We start from the raw sequence: 17,357 nt of genomic DNA on the forward strand, positions 1-17,357 counted from the left end.
AAGTGAACACGACAAGCACGCCTGCTCCTCCACTTTCAGAGTGCAGCCTTGTGTAGAACAGGTGCATGAGAGCAAAAATCCGCTGCAGGTCGCTTTTGAGCCTCATGAGGGCGCTGTGTGTGTTTCCCTGAAATGTCCATCAGACTAAATTAAGCACGGTGAATGATACCCCAGAAGAGTGCACATGTATGCTGAAAGCAGACGGCACAAGCTTCCAATCTATATGTGAGGATTCGATTCTGGAATTACAGGTCTCCGACACATGAAACAACCTTTCCCATCTCGACTGATATCAAACTGGAAAGGCAAAGCTAACAGGTGCGTTACTATGGGTTTTGTGCGGAACACAATGAGGGGCCGTCGGATGAGGCTTGCTTCTTTTATTGTTTGGATGAGATCCCTCTCCGACTGTCTGTCAGATTCACACAATGGGATGACAATACGGCACTGCCTGGTATTCTGTCAGCTCTTAGCCTGGCAATTCAATTCAGAATTCAACAGCAGCGCCTTGAAGCCCAGAAAAGAGCATGTTACTCGCTCTTCTCCTGTAGGAACAGCACTTGTTGGAGGATTGGTTGAGTAATGTACCTTTACTTCATCCCCGATACCGTCACCACTTTCATCCTGTTTTCCGTGTAATGCTCCCATGTTATTGTTTGCCATCTCTCATAGTAGACGGATGTCCCATGGCTCCCTTTGTTCTTCACTATGGAAGTGGCTTGGGGTCTCCAAACAAGGCGGATTCCTCTATGGTCTATATTTAAACAAGCATCAGACTAAACTGAACAAGTGAAAAATTACCATTGTAAGTCAATGAGAAGCTATTAATACCTCCTATTGTAGTTGTAATGAATGAAAAGCGCCTCAGTGAGGGTGTAGAGGGAATGTGCCGTTGCGCTGATCCGCAAATTTGCACTTCAGACCAGAGCCCTGAACGGTGGTAGAAAAATCTCTGAGGTGAAACCTGAAAATTCATTCAAGGCAAAGCTGACTCTGCTGTCTTACAGTCGAGGTTGTAGAACTGGAGAAAATGCCTCTTATTACCCCGCTCCATCATCATTTGTGACAGATTGCATAGATAACCTCGTTTAAAAGACCTGACGCCCTCAAGCTCTTGTCGGCGTAATCTGAGTGATATCCTTCTTGCATAATACCTTGTTACTGTTACTGTCTGTCATTAAAGCTGTCGAGAGAAGACGAGACCCTATAGATTAACAGCGGCAATCCGTGGAAGCTTTCAGACCGATCCCATCACAGAAACGTCAATGACCTCAAAAGTGTTCACACTTTTGAATTAATGCAGCCCCATCCATTTTGCTAATATCCTGCTTCATAGTGACAGAAAGAAGGTGACGGGAACGGAAAAACCCTGCTACACAATGACCAAGCAAGTTTAAATGGTCTGTGGAAGTATCGTAGAGCCAGACTACCCGTTATTCTTCTCTAATATTTCTACTTGAATATTGCAGTCTCATACAGGTCAAGTGTTCTGGGAGGCTCACAATGATTTGGCACAAAAACCAATTGAGCAAAGCCAATGTGCAGATCTGTGCGACAGGCTCCTGCTGATCGTGTCAAGAAATCAAACTCAAACAAGGTCAAACTATTAGCAAATAACACCTGTGACTAGAGCTGCACGATTCTGGCTAAAATGAGAATCACGATTTTTTTTGCTTGGAATCAAGATCACGATTCTCTCACGATTCTGAAAAGCTTTATTATTTTAAAGGTCTACAAATCCTGAACATTAGGTTACCAAACAAGATAGAAACAAAATGAGACATAATACTCTTGCTTCAGTCAAATTTAAATAAATGCAGTAAACAAAAAGAATGTAATATTTAAATAAATAAAAAATGACAATTAAACATTGACAACATTCAAAGATTCAACATTCAACATTACGCCAGGCTAAACCTATTAAAGATTCTTAGCAAGACACACTATCAACATTTTTGGGTATGGTGTTGCGTTGAATAGCGTTGCTTTTATAGACGTTTGTTTCGTCTGGCCGCTGGTACTTTGTGATTGTTTTGTTTTTAACCATCTCATACTGTAGTTTAAGATAAGTGTTTAATTGGGATAAGTTTATAATAACTTTGCTTTTCATTTATTACTTAAAGCTCAGTTGAAGTTTTTCGATAGCTACTACATTAAAAACTACTAGCCTGATGAACTGATAAAGCTCACACATTATTTAAAACAAGTGAAAAGTCAGTAATAAAATAAGAACAAATACACAAATTACAAGCAGAGATGAATACTAAATAACAGAGTTTACAAAGTCTAACATATTCAGGTACAGAAATTAATAATTAAACTTAAATGTAAAATAACACTATTTGTCACTGTATAAATTAAATATAGTTTAATCTTTGTTAAAGCTGTATTTTATTGTTTTATTTATATCAATGACACAGAAAACAGTATATAATATTAAGTGTGTGCTGTCACTTTAAGACTGCACGGACCGAAAAAAACCTGACAAATATCCGTTCCTTTCTCAGCTGTTCACATATGACATAACCGAGAGAATACTTGTCGAGACGGTCATTTAGACCAGTATTTTGACAATTTTGTGTTTATGTGTCCGTTCGAGCGCTGTCTGAAATCCGCCTCTCTCTCTCTCTCTCTTTGTGTGGCTGTGCGCACAGATAACGCACGAGTCCCAGTTTTCGGCTCTTCTTCCGCGATTAAAATTGTTTGAATGTGTAAATTGGCAAGTCAATACACGGCCAAATTATGAACTTTAACTCTATGATGGTTAAATTTAGCAGTCAATCCGCGAATCACATGCGTGCCGAACCGAATCTAGTGCGATCCGTTCCACCCCTAGCGCGTTATCTCGTTGAATATCATTGGCAGAATCGTAGAAATGCAGGATTAAGATCGTGTGGGGGGTTGAATCGAGAGCGCGATCTTTTAACGATTAATCGTGCAGCTCTACCTGTGACTTTGTCATTTATTTTAAATAAGATTTAAATAAGACTGTATATATTTTATGATAGCAATGCACTGCAAACATTTTTTTAAACTTAAAATAGTATGTATTTATGCTGCCTTAAAATTTTAAGTTTAGTTAACTTGAAATGTGAAATTGTAGTAATTGACAACTTGGATATTTGAGTTGACTAAACTTAAAATTTTAAGGCAGAACAAACTTACTTTATAAATTTTTTATTTTTTTTATTTTTTTTTATTCCCTCAGCAAGAATGGTTCATAAACCGTCAAATTCTGTACAATTCGTAATTCGTAATAAAAAATATGCAATTATATTAAACAATTTTAAAGTCAAAATAAAAGTATGCTCAACTTGCTTTTCATCTATAATAAAAAAATCACTGAAGCAAACTCAAAACTTTGAGAAAACATTGTCATGCAGCACTGACGTCGAGTAAAAGTAGATAAAGCAACTAGAAATAAATGTTTTTTATTCAGTCATTCAGTGTGTTTTATGAAACTCTAAGCCGCCATCAAAACACTGTTCCACAGAAGGAATAACAAAACTCAAAAGACACAAAATAGGACAAAACCTAAACTACATCACTAGAGCGACAACTGCCTGTCCATAGTAATGTATATGAATTAACTTCTAAACTGAACAGGAACTTGTGTTTTTACAGTGAAATATAGATACGCATTTTTATTTATAGAGAACAATGGAGAGAAAAAGAAAGAATGGGATCAGGAAAAGTCATGAGCTTCATTCACATGATTACCAGGCGGCAACGAAAAAGTGTACTTGACATGATTCTTAAGATTTTGACCAAAAAAAAAAATCTATACCATACTAAAATCGGTTATATATCTGCCCCCATTCCCATGTCTTTTTTCCTCTCCTCATGCACACTCTAAAAGCACTCAAAATGACCAAGGCTCCTTATCTTCACTCCAATACCTCGGCAAAATCGCACCAAAAGAAAGCTGACAAAAAGCCTGACCACTGCAACCTCTTCCAATTGAGTTTCCACCCTCCGCGATAACCTTGCGGATCTTGCAATCCCCCTTTTTTGAAGCTCGTACTCAGACAAGTCGGGTCGAAAACATCACAAAGTAATAATTGAAATAGAGCCTCTTGGATATGTGCACAATCTGTGATAGCTTTAGTCCTTTTTCAAAAGAGCATTGGGTAAGATTCCATCAAATATAAAAGCATTTAATAAAAAAATTTACTTTAGAAATTATGTCAAAATAAAAGTTTAATTGTCAAATGAGCAACAACACAGAAAAAAACAGTACTAGCTGGCAATGAAACAATTGAACACCACTGAAAGAAAGAAATCTAAAAAATTTTTTTTGTAATTATAATGAATAATTATTTTTAATTATAAAAATATAATATAATATAAAACAAACATATACATATACATATATATATATATATATATAAAGAATAGGCTTAAGTAGTAACAAGTGGAAATAAATTCAAAAAAAGTTTTATGTATGAAAGTGGTTAAACATCCTATTTATTTTTTGATTATGTTTTAATGTGTGCACTGCAACTTTAAGCGACATGGGATAATTGTGTACGTTGCATGCAACAGTGAGGCAGCTCATTATGAAAATGATCTCTCACCAACTCTGATATCATTGTCCAACATCCAAACACATGATCTGATCCTCAGTTAATCTCTGTCCAGCAAAACTAATTTCTAATTAAGACTAATTAATCTAGGTAATATCCTCTCAGCGTTCTGATGATTGGGACATCAGCAGGGCTGACACAATGCTCCGTTTCCAACCGCTGTTTGCTGGGAGGGTTTACATGCAACTTATCCAGTGGGAATCTAATGTGACAGGTATTTTTCAGCCCTCATATCACCACAGTCAATTTAAATAAACCACTGTCATCTCCCATAAGGGTTGCGGCAGACGCTGATGTACACAGGCAAACCAGGTTTCCACTCCTAAATGAAATTGCAAATGTAAATGTCCCTGTCTTAGTCTCAGTGCCTTATTAATAGTGACATATAGGTGCTAGATCATATATGGGAACATTTGTACGTCAGCAAGGATGCAGCGACGCACGACCCACGCAATCGGGAGTAAACGCTCAGGGTGGGTGTCAGATAGACGCCCGTGACACTCTCTCTGAAATATAAATCTGAAGATAATCGTGCAATTCATCCAGATAGAAAAAAGATGCATCCTTCTCCTCAGGCTGATTGATAACCAATTTAATGGGCCGCTCCCCATCCTCAGACGCATTACAAAGTGTCTGGATAAATGTCATCAATAATGACAGAGCGGACATGTTTGAGGAATGCGTTAATGAAGAGAAATAATGGAATAAAAGGTGCGAGACGACGCGGCGAACAAACAGCACGCACAGGGCAGACAGTGACTCGAAGTAATGAGGCAGGCTGAGGACCAATCACAATCCCGTTAGACTCTTTTTTGACTTCAGTTTGAGTTGAAAGAGCCGTTATTGCTTTAGTGTGAAATCCAAGTCCTGCAAATGAGAAATAAAACATCCTTTCAAGAGATAATTCTGTTTTTAGAGACGGATAATAATAATTATGAGCCTGCTTTTCAACCTTTACGGTGTGAAATGATCTGTGGAGTTTCATTCTTAAATTAAATATCTTCAGATTAAAGAATTCCACTCTTGACTAATTAAATATGTCAGTGTTAGAAAGTGAAAAACTGCATGACTGTACAACACTTGCACTGGTGAACAAAAATGGTCTTTCAATGAAAAGCACGGAGCGGAGACTCAACATAAAAGACTTATAAGATACTCATCCAGTCATCCATCTCTCTCCTGCTTATATATATCATCTATAATGCAAGTAATGCATTTTTTAATTATTAACCAGCCGATGGGAACACAGACAAATGAAGATTTTACAAGTAACTGGCAGAGAAAACAAACAATTTGCCTTCATTAACAAATATCTGATTTATTATAGACAATAGGCATTTTTGTACCAGGGTGTTTTGTTCTACCATAATTGTAATTAATTATGATCAGTGTTGGGGAATGTTACTTTTAAAAGTAATGCATTACAATATTGCGTTTCTCCCTAAAAAGCAACTAATTGTCTATTTGGTTACTTTTTATGGAAAGTAAAGTGTTGCTTTGTCTCACCTGGGCTGGGCTTGCTTGTTTTTTAATAACAAAATAACAGGTTCTATTTTTTGGTAAAGGTAAAGGCCCTTCACACCAAAAGTGAAAAGAAGAAAAGGGAGAGAAGAAGAGAAGAAAGTTTAACACTCTTAATTCAGCAATAAAAATAAAATAAAAAAAGAAACACGATTGTGCTTTTTATCTAAAGTCATCTCATTAGAATGGATGAATTGGGTCATTGATGTTCAGCAGCAAGGACATTAGTTAATAAAGTGAGATTAATGTTCAATCTATGACAAAGTATATTTGTATTATTTACCATATTGGTTTCACTTTATTTTGATGGTCCCTTTAACACATTCTGTTGACTATAAGTAACTTTGCACCTATAAATCTACTAGGACTCATTAGAGTGTTAGTAGAGTATTAGTAGACTGGTAGGGATAGGGTTAGAATAAATTGACATGTAGTTGCAAAGTTACTTCAAGTCAGTGGAATGTCTGTTGGAGGACCATCAGAATAAAGTGTTTGCAGATATTAAGCAGACAGTCTACTAATACTCTAATAAGAGCTAGTTGACATGTAGATGCAAAGTTACTTATAGTCAACAGAATGTTCAAAAAGGACCATCAAAATAAAGTGTTACCAACATACACTCACCTAAAGGATTATTAGGAACACCTGTTCAATTTCTCATTAATGCAATTATCTAATCAACCAATCACATGGCAGTTGCTTCAATGCATTTAGGGGTGTGGTCCTGGTAAAGACAATCTCCTGAACTCCAAACTGAATGTCAGAATGGGAAAGAAAGGTGATTTAAGCAATTTTGAGCGTGACATGGTTGTTGGTGCCAGACGGGCCGGTCTGAGTATTTCACAATCTGCTCAGTTACTGGGATTTTCACGCACAACCATTTCTAGGGTTTACAAAGAATGGTGTGAAAAGGGAAAAACATCCAGTATGCGGCAGTCCTGTGGGCGAAAATGCCTTGTTGATGCTAGAGGTCAGAGGAGAATGGGCCGACTGATTCAAGCTGATAGAAGAGCAACTTTGACTGAAATAACCACTCGTTACAACCGAGGTATGCAGCAAAGCATTTGTGAAGCCACAACACGCACAACCTTGAGGCGGATGGGCTACAACAGCAGAAGACCCCACCGGGTACCACTCATCTCCACTACAAATAGGAAAAAGAGGCTAAAATTTGCACGAGCTCACCAAAATTAGACAGTTGAAGACTGGAAAAATGTTGCCTGGTCTGATGAGTCTCGATTTCTGTTGAGACATTCAGATGGTAGAGTCAGAATTTGGCGTAAACAGAATGAGAACATGGATCCATCATGCCTTGTTACCACTGTGCAGGCTGGTGGTGGTGGTGTAATGGTGTGGGGGATGTTTTCTTGGCACACTTTAGGCCCCTTAGTGCCAATAGGGCATCGTTTAAATGCCACAGCCTACCTGAGCATTGTTTCTGACCATGTCCATCCCTTTATGACCACCATGTACCCATCCTCTGATGGCTACTTCCAGCAGGATAATGCACCATGTCACAAAGCTCGAATCATTTCAAATTGGTTTCTTGAACATGACAATGAGTTCACTGTACTAAAATGGCCCCCACAGTCACCAGATCTCAACCTAATAGAGCAGTGGTTCTCAACTCCAGTCCTCGGGACCCGCTGCTCTGCACATTTTGTATGTCTCTCTTATCTGGCACACTCAAATCAGTTCATGGAGTCTCTCCTGACGAGCTGATGATCTGGTTCAGGTGTGTTAAATAAGGGAGACATACAAAATGTGCAGGGCAGCGGGTCCCGAGGACTGGAGTTGAGAACCACTGCAATAGAGCATCTTTGGGATGTGGTGGAACGGGAGCTTCGTGCCCTGGATGTGCATCCCACAAATCTCCATCAACTGCAAGATGCTATCCTATCAATATGGGCCAACATTTCTAAAGAATGCTTTCAGCACCTTGTTGAATCAATGCCACGTAGAATTAAGGCAGTTCTGAAGGCGAAAGGGGGTCAAACACAGTATTAGTATGCTGTTCCTAATAATCCTTTAGGTGAGTGTATATAAACAAGTAATCTGATTACGCAACTTACGTTACTCATGTGTTTACCCCCAACACTGATTATGATTGCATATAATGATATAATTGAATTTGTGATTATGTTAATAGATGTTAAATGGCAGAACCGGTATCATCTGCATCAGCAGGTTCTCATTTTATTAGATAGATAAATAGATAGAGAGATAGATAGACATTTGTTCTCCTATGGACATAATTTACACCAGGCAGCCTTATGGATCATCTCTAAATATAGAGGAATCAGCCATTTTAAAGAATAATGATATGACTCATGCAAAAGACATTTGCATTTGCATCTTAAAAAAGGGCAAATGAAACAATCAAAGCGGTCACTATAGCAACCACTAAAAGGAGAACTGCCTCCAAGGTGCTTTATTAGAAAACCGTGGAGCTGGTGTCTGAAGACCTCCGAGAAGAAAGACAAAAAAATGGATTGAACCTTTAAGTAAACATGACAACACGCTCAGTCACAACAGATTTGTTTTTACGTCGGACTGTTTATTGGGGGGAGGAAACTGCATTAAACTTTAAATCAAGAACAAACACGTCAATTGTGGACTATGTGATCTCATTAGTATTCGCAGATGTTCAAAAGTACACATGTTTTTTATTTGGGCAGATACTTATTCGTACAACATCAATGTATGGACAACATATAAAATGTAAAACCTTTTAAAAAACACTAGCTGGAACTGAAATAACTTATTTTCTTTACAGTGAAAAACAATATCTAGAGAAAATATTTGAGGAAAAAAAGTTCACTATATACATTTCCATGACTTCTTAATATTTTATTAGTTTCATATTACTTTTATACATATTTTTCCATTCCAGAATGGAATGAAGTAGCTTAAATGTCCAAGTAGGTAAACAAGCTTAAAATACATATAAAGGCATTAAACATTTAATTAATCTTAATTTTCATATAAACAATAAAATATATATTATAAATATAACAATATAATAAATATAAAGTTGTATTCACATAAAATAACTGACATTTTAGAAGCTATCCATTCAGTATGTTGATTGATTCAATATCAATCATATGTGTTTTTTTGCAGAACATAAGGTTTTAGCTTGGCTCTAACAGTGTCTACAGTAGTTTTGACTGTATGGTATAATTATGGATGTTATTTTGCTGATGCAGCATGTGTACGCCCTTCTGACATACTAATGGAAAGAAAATGGACTTTGACATATAGCTGCCAGTGGCGTATCACTTCTTTTGACATCTTTGGCAAGTGAAAAGTGCCCAGCCTCATTGCATCTATCTATCAATCGTGTTTAAGGTTCTCTGCCCCAGTCCATCTATCTATAAATCCCATTTACTCAACCCACGTTCCCCCTGTGTTATGTCAATAAGTTGATAACATAATACATACGAATATAAAATGAAGGGGACTCAATATTTATTGAGTTTTTGATGGATCTCCCCTTGACATGCAATGATTTAGGGTTTCAATGCCTGACAAAGGTTAATGAAGTAGACTAAAACCTCACACTTAAGGCACAAGAAACTCTGCAGTTTGAGAAATTATTCACTTCTAAAAGAACCTGAGTGAGGCGATAAATATAGAGCTTTTTATAGACATGTAGTTTTGCTTCTTGCAGGATTACATTAAAATGAGGCTCCTGAATGTTTGTTAAGGACACTTAAAAGACTTTCTATAAAATAGCTGGAAACCCACAGCTTTTGATAGCCGTGCTGAAAAAGGCTGGTAAAAGATGGTTTTATTTCAGCAAGCCTGAAATGTAAAACTAAAATATATTTAAAGCAATTTTGTGTATGATCTGCCACAATACTAGTGGGTTGTGGGGTGGCGGCCAAACGCTGCTATACGATAGCTTAAATTATGACTATAAAAAGCTATGAATATGAAAGAAAATCCCAATTCAGACAGACTTAATTTTCCCTGAGGAGTTTAGGTAAAATTGTTTTACAGTGTGATTTTATGCCTCAAAACAAATTACCCACTGTTCTTCACCTTTGGCGACCTCTAAGAGGAATGTCTGTGATTTTGGTATGTTATTTTTTACAGTGCTTCTCATTTATTTTGACCTTCGCCGAATACTGTAACTAAAGCTAAATTTGTAGTCGTGCTGCCTGGTTCACCTTCATTATGAATTTTTGCCAACTTTTTTGGTCAAATAACAGTTGGTGGTTCAAGCACTGCTGGCATCCTATTAAAAAGAGGATTAAATCAAAAAGGAAAATCTCTGGAATTAAAACAGCCGTAATTTATTATTATATAATGTTATAATTAATTACATCTTTATTTCAGTTGGTTTTAATGGGTATACCTTCTGTAAACAGCCACATACAGACAGAAGACACTCCTATCTTCAGGGTTTTGCAAAACTTTTAAATGAATATGTTGGAACTGAATTGGCCAAACCACACAAGAAGTGGAATTGGAATTTTAATTCGCAATGAAACTGAAGGATTTTTCAAGCGTCAAGAATTAGAAAATTGCAGTAACTGTATTTGTCAGAACTGAATGTTTTTGAATTTCAAATCAATTTAATAATTTTCTTAAATTCATCCAGTTTGGAATTTCAAAAGCATTCTCAATAAAAATCTGTTGATAAAAACATAAAGAGATCCCAATTCCAACTGAATCTGTACATGAAATCAGAGGCATCCCGTGTTATTAAATCATAACTTACATGCTGTTTAGAAAACGAATCTGCCCAGATATTGCTCAAGAGAAAGAGGAACAGAGAGTGACGAGGGAGGTAAAACACACACGTTGCAGAGGGTATGGAGACCTCCACTGAGTTGTGCTTACATCCTGAAAATCCACCCAGCCTTAGAACACTCCTAAGTGAACATGCTCGGCACCGCACACCCACCTCTCATTCATATTTAATACAGCATAATAACTCACTGCTCCAGTGACTCAACAAGTGTGATCTGGGTCCCTCCGGGTTCCCTGTGCTGGTGTTCTGACACTACACTCCTTCATCTCATTAGGAAATAAAAGGATTCCCCTTGGCTAAGATCCGATAGCTTTGGAAGGTATATTCTACTTAGACATAATACAGATAAGCACACCGAAAAGACGTTGTAATGCGACTTGGGTGGATGTATGATGCAGAATGTACTGTACACGGTTAAAATAGAGGTTCTTTATTGGCATTCATGGTTCCATAAAGAACCTTTAACATCCATGGAACCTTTCCATTGTACAGAGAACCTTGTGGTGAAAAAAAAGGTTGTTTAGATGTTAGAAAAAATGGCTATTTTAAGAACGGTTCAATGAAAGGTTCTTTGAGGAACCAAAAATTGATCTTCTATAGATCTTCTATTGGTGCATTCGCTCCACAGGAACTGGGAATGATTTTAGTTATAGGACTAAATGAGCTCTAACCTCAGCTACGCTATGGAGGAAATCCAACGTGACTTTGAAGGCACCAAGTGAAACATGAGTATGTATTTCTCCTCAACTAGCAAATTCGGGCATCAACCACACGGCAAACGCTATAATACTTTTTCATATACCGTTTACTTTCTTTGTTTAACAGTTCTATCTAACATTGTATTGACACAACTGTTAAACTGATCATAAACTAATGAAGATGGAGAATGGAGTGCTGTGTGCTCAAGCTGGCATTCTAAGCACTGTCAAAATAAAAGTCCCACACAACAACCAGGGCTGGGTTTCCCGAAACCTTCTTAACGCTACATCGTTCTTAAGTTACACCTTAAGCATTACCTTATCGTTAATACGTGTTTCCCGAAACGTTCTTAGTTAAGTATACCTTCTGTAAGTCATACTTTCGGAAGGTTGGTCTGGACCACTCTTAGCTTTACCTTATCACTGTTGCAGGTCTATATATGAATATAATTCTGATGTTTTAATACACCCAGACAGTGTTCAGTTAGGCTAATTCAAGTGTTTTCATGCAAAGAATAAAATTGTCATTACACTGATTGTTGTTAGAATTTTTATTATATTATTATATATAATACAATTTTATAAATTTATTTTAATTAAAGAGCGCTTTTAAAGGCCAGTGAAAGCATAGGCTACTGTCAGTTAACTCCTATTCGGACGCTATTGTTTATCATGGGCTCGTACGGTATTTTAAACATTTACAGGGGTAAGTCGGTTATTTTAGTGCCGTCCGAATCCATAATATCAGTGTTTTTCTCAACCAAACCCACGTAAAAATCCTGGCCAAATTAGTACATACTGTTTTTTGACAAACAGGTCGTGTGGTAATTTAATTGCCGTCTGAATCCACATCTCTGCGTTTTCAAGAAGAGATTCAAAATTCACTGTTTAAATCCTTTTTGATCACTGCCGAGCACCGTACGTGACGTACACTTTTATTACTGAAATGCTTGAAAGTATTTACAAGAACAATATTTCATCGCAGCTCCACCTCAGCGAACAAAAATGGGAAAGAGCCCATTGGGAAAGAGCCCAAAAATGGGAACAAAAACTTTACCAATAAAAAATTTAAATGGTTATCATGGCAGCAATATATGATACAATTTAAAAATATGTAGGCAATGCTATTATAGCCTATTATAGTTTGGATTATTTTTTATAATATCCCATGAGTCCTAATAAATGCAATTTCAACTATTTCTAAAGTGCTTTTTTATAAAGAACACTGCTTTCTCACATAAACAGCCCCTGCACGAGAGAATAATTGATTCTCGAGTCATCGATATCAGCAGATTCAGCACCATCGCCACGGACAGCACCCGGTAACGTCGCACGTAAGAAGGTATATCTTAAGCGGCTTCCTATGGTATAGTTCGGGGAACACGCCTAGAAATGGTATACCTTCAGTTAAGTTATACCTTAAGAGTCTTCGTAGCGCGCTAAGAGACAACGTTATCGGGAAACTCAGCCCAGAACGCTGGTTACGGCTTACTTCAAAGTTGCTTTTGGCGGTACGAATGCAACCAGGAAAATGGCCCTAGGGAAAAATTTAGTTCTCGGATCACCTTGGTGGCTAGTTCCTATAACTACCAGGTATGGCATCGCTGTGAAAACCCCCTAGTGAAATCTTTATTTTTAAAAGTTTAATCCATTAATAATCCATTAAATATATGTCAGAAGAGGCTATATTATCCTCAAAGACTCCAAAATAACTGAATTCAAGCAAATACCTTTAACAAGCAGGTTGCCTGAGCTGCTTGCTTCGCCAAACTGGTTACGGGCGATACACGTGTACGTGCCAGCGTCCAATTTGGTGGCGTTGGATATCCGAAGGCTTCCAGTCTCCAATATAGCAATTCTGCAAGGCAAACATACACACACATGATAATATTACTTCAGAGTGCTTCTGTGACTTTAAGCCAGCAATCAACAAAAGCAATTTATCTTTTGACAGGATAAAAGTACAACGACAGGTTTTGTAGCTATTTAAGACTTGAGACTTCTGGAGAGATTGTAAGTGTGTGATGCAAGACGATCTAGACATTTTTACAGAGACCATTTCAGGAAAAAAAGTGCAATTTCTGGACAGTTTTGAAGGTTTTTCAGCCTCTGCACCTCGCTATGAATCTTTTGTCTTGTCAAATCTCAAACCCCCACCTTCAACAAACTGCTGTCAACATGTTTTTAAGAGGAATAAGAGTGGTTCTGAAATTGTGTGTTTGTTGGGTTTTTTTCTCTGAAAAAAATAAATAAATAGTTGGAATGAGTATTTGGACAAGTTTTCAATGCTGCTAGAATATCTTCCATTTGCCATTTAGAATAATATATTCGCTTTTATACTTAAAAACTGATCCTTGAACCAGAATCAAACCAATGTAAATTTTAACATCCGACATCTGTTTTTATGTAGGACAATGGAAAAATCTGTTCAAAAATTCAAATATGAAATTATCTTTAAACCTTGTAGAGCACACACACATAAAAGGGTCTTAAAAACACATCCTCAAAGATTAAACATGATGTGGAGACCTTGAGAATGAAGGATAAAAATAGGGAGGGCTTCATTAATTCATGATGTCATTATAATTATTCTTGCCACAACGCTCAAGAAGGAGTGAGCCATAAGCAAGTTTTGCAAAAAAAAAAAAAAAAATTGGGAGGGAGAGAGACAAAACCAACATGGTGCCATATTATAGATGGTACTATTTTGAAACCCTGTGATAGCTTGGGGGAAGAGATGTTTAATTGGTGTGGACAAAGCATTGAATATAAAAAAATCCATTTCCACAAACTGTGGATTTCATTAATGACTCTAGGAAGACCCCAATAAATAATATATTTCTAATTAACACAGCTGAAGTGTGTCAAATGTAATGATAATTTGGTGAACACACTGTAAAAGAGAGAAATACAGAAAAAGTTGTCATAAAACACACAATGGTGAGATATGTTTTCAGTACACATGCATAAAAGGTACAAACACATATTTTAGGCTATTTCAGCTTCATCTATTACTAGCAAGAGCATAAAATCAAACATACACTCGTGCAATCTTCACTGCATTTTCAGTAGAATGGGGAGTGATTTTCCATGTGGCAATGCCATAGGATGGCAGCAGTAAAATGTGTTTACTGAGTGTGAAGAACTTAACTAGACTGCACAAATACCAGACATGAACTCCACTGAACACCTTTGGTATGAACTGAACATCAGTGCTTGACCTCAGTGCCAGAGAAAATCCCTGCAACCATGTTCCAACAGTCTAGTGGAAAGCCTTCAGCGTCTTTCACACATCGTTTACCTTAGTGGAAAATTTGACCAACAATCCCTAAAGTACTGTAATTTATTATTGAGGTAATCTGAGAACTTCATATGCTGAAACATTCATCTCGTTCATATATGTTTTATAAATAAACTGAATATACTGCTTAAAAGTTAAGTTGTAAGAATTGTTTAATGATTTTAAAAGAAGCTTCCTGCTCAAAATACAGTAAAATAGTATTGTGAAATATTGTTACAATTTAATATAACTTTTTTCTTTTTTAATATATTTTTAAAAATGTAATTCATTCCTGTGATGGCAAAGCTGAATTTCCAGCATCATTACTCCAATCTTCAGTGTCATATAATCCTTCAGAAATCAGAAATATGCTGATATGGAGCTCAAGAAACAGTACTTATTAATGTTAAAAAAACATTTGCTGCTTAATATTTTTGTGGAAAACACATGATATATATATTTTCAGGATTCTTTAATGAATAGAAAATTTTAAAGAACAGCATTTATTTGAAATAGAACAATATGTAATGTTCACGTAAACATTATGTTACTTTTCATCAACTTCCTGCATCCTTGCTGAATAAAAGTTTTAATTTATTTTCTTACCAACCACAAACTTTTGAATGGCATTGCATATATTTTCACAGACAGGATGATCCCACATTTGCAGGTCACAACAAAGCAGGTAAAATACAGTTTATCAGTGACAGTGGTGAAATTTTTTCCGTTCTTTCCCTTTCTTCCTCGCTTCTCTGTTATGCACCCTACCTCCAGAGACTGCCAACAAATAGGCCAGCACATTGTCTTATCTAGATCAAGGAATGACCTGCTTTTGTGCAGCTCTCCAGCTGTTGGTGATGCTTTATGAGTTATGATATATATATTTGTTTTCCATTCTCCTTATAATATTACTCTCCGTGTCTCTTCCCACCTTTAGACAGTTCATTCAGGTATACAAGGAAAAATACTTTGACATATGGAGGATGTGCATGGATTTCAGATTCTGGTATCAGAAAATAAAGTGAGGCCGTACCAGAAATGAAAAACAACATTTCAATTGTTTCTCCTAGACAGCCATTCCAGGAGAAATCTCCTATTTCTCAGAATTTTATCACGAGAAAATACGGTTACACTTTAGACATTCTACTAACTATTAGTAACTTTGCAACTACATGTCAACTAACTCTCATTAGTAGAATGTAGTAGACTGTTAGGTTAAGGTGTTAGGGTTTGGGTTGGTAAAATAAGTTGACATGTAGTTGCAAAGTTACTAAGTCAGTAGAATGTCTGTTGGCAGACCATCAAAATAAAGTGTTCCTGAAACGAATATTACATGGTTCCTGTAAAATTGCAGAAGAGTTCTCAAAATATCTCAAATTGTGCTTAGGTTTGCCAGGATAACAGCAATCAGAGAACCTTAATATTAACTCAAACATTTATCATCAAATGATCAAATATGAGCTTTGCTATTCACAGTTTTGTTTCCCGTTTTGTTTCTCCAATGGAAGTTTAGAAGAAACATTTAAGGAAATGGTCTGGCTGGTCATTATCATGAGATACTGTCTTTTTTAGTTAAACCAGCAAGATTCGGCTATGCTGATCCACCAGCAAGTATACCAGTATAAACCAGCGTGAAAATTCATAAGCTGACCTTTCAGCAGAGTAAGCAAACCTGATGGACTCATTCTGACACTGATGGATTCAAACAGAGGAGACTCCTAAGGTTGGTGAGGCAGTTTGTGGTCTTGAACATACTTGGAGAGCACATCTATTCTTGGACAGGCACAGCAGTCCCTCCATCCAGTCTGAGTGGATGAAAATCTATCAATAATTCACCAGCAAGATGAACCTGAGTGCCGGTCTCCTCATCTCCTGTTCGTAACAGCTAATAAGGACAGCTGTAAATCTTCTAGCAGGATACAAGCCTGTATGACACAGCTCTGCTGAGCAGCTTAAATAGAGGCACTATGTTGCAGGGAATTCTCAAATCTCCCCAGAAGTGTGCTTAGAGTTGGTACGAAGACAACTAGAGCTATTATGTACTTTTATGTTTTGCGGGGGAAGACAGATAGGAGGGCATTAATAAGATTCATCCTGTAGGAGCTTTCCTCTGGAAATCATAAACTGGACAGCATGTGCTAAATGCTTGATGCCTCTTCTGGCTGTTGTCTGGCAAAAAGTCCTCGCCAGAAACCTTTGTGAATTGGCTTAAATCACTGATGAATTGGTTAACGCACCTCTCCTGTGTCCCTTTTTATTTTTTTATTTTTTTGCTGTTGTGAATGTAAGAATGGGACAAAAGGCCTAATTCTGAAAATCTTGTAATAAGTGGAGGAACATGACCTTAATATCTGTTAGTATATTCTTTTTCATTTCAAAACATTTGCTCCTGAAATGGAAGCATGAGTGGAATAATAAAAATTCTGTTGACTTTGCTGAGGCATTTTCAGTCTGAGCACATCACTTAATAAACTTCAACAAGCTCTTAAACTCGCTCTTCAGAATTTCAT

The 17,357-nt window shown here is 36.9% G+C and overlaps 1 protein-coding gene across 4 annotated transcripts in view; it reads right to left on the reverse strand.

Moving 5' to 3' along the window:
- Positions 1-17,357, reverse strand: part of cntn4 (contactin 4) — a 160,581-nt gene that overhangs the window by 22,331 nt on the left and 120,893 nt on the right. For all 4 annotated transcript variants that reach the window (XM_082190171.1, XM_082190169.1, XM_082190168.1 and 1 more), the window contains exon 12: positions 13,298-13,425. In XM_082190171.1, coding sequence (XP_082046297.1) covers positions 13,298-13,425 — 128 coding nt within the window. The remainder of the gene's footprint in view (positions 1-13,297; positions 13,426-17,357) is intronic.

The sequence above is a fragment of the Leuciscus leuciscus genome (assembly GCF_965113295.1).
Source record: "Leuciscus leuciscus genome assembly, chromosome: 14".
Taxonomy (NCBI): Eukaryota; Metazoa; Chordata; class Actinopteri; order Cypriniformes; family Leuciscidae; genus Leuciscus; species Leuciscus leuciscus.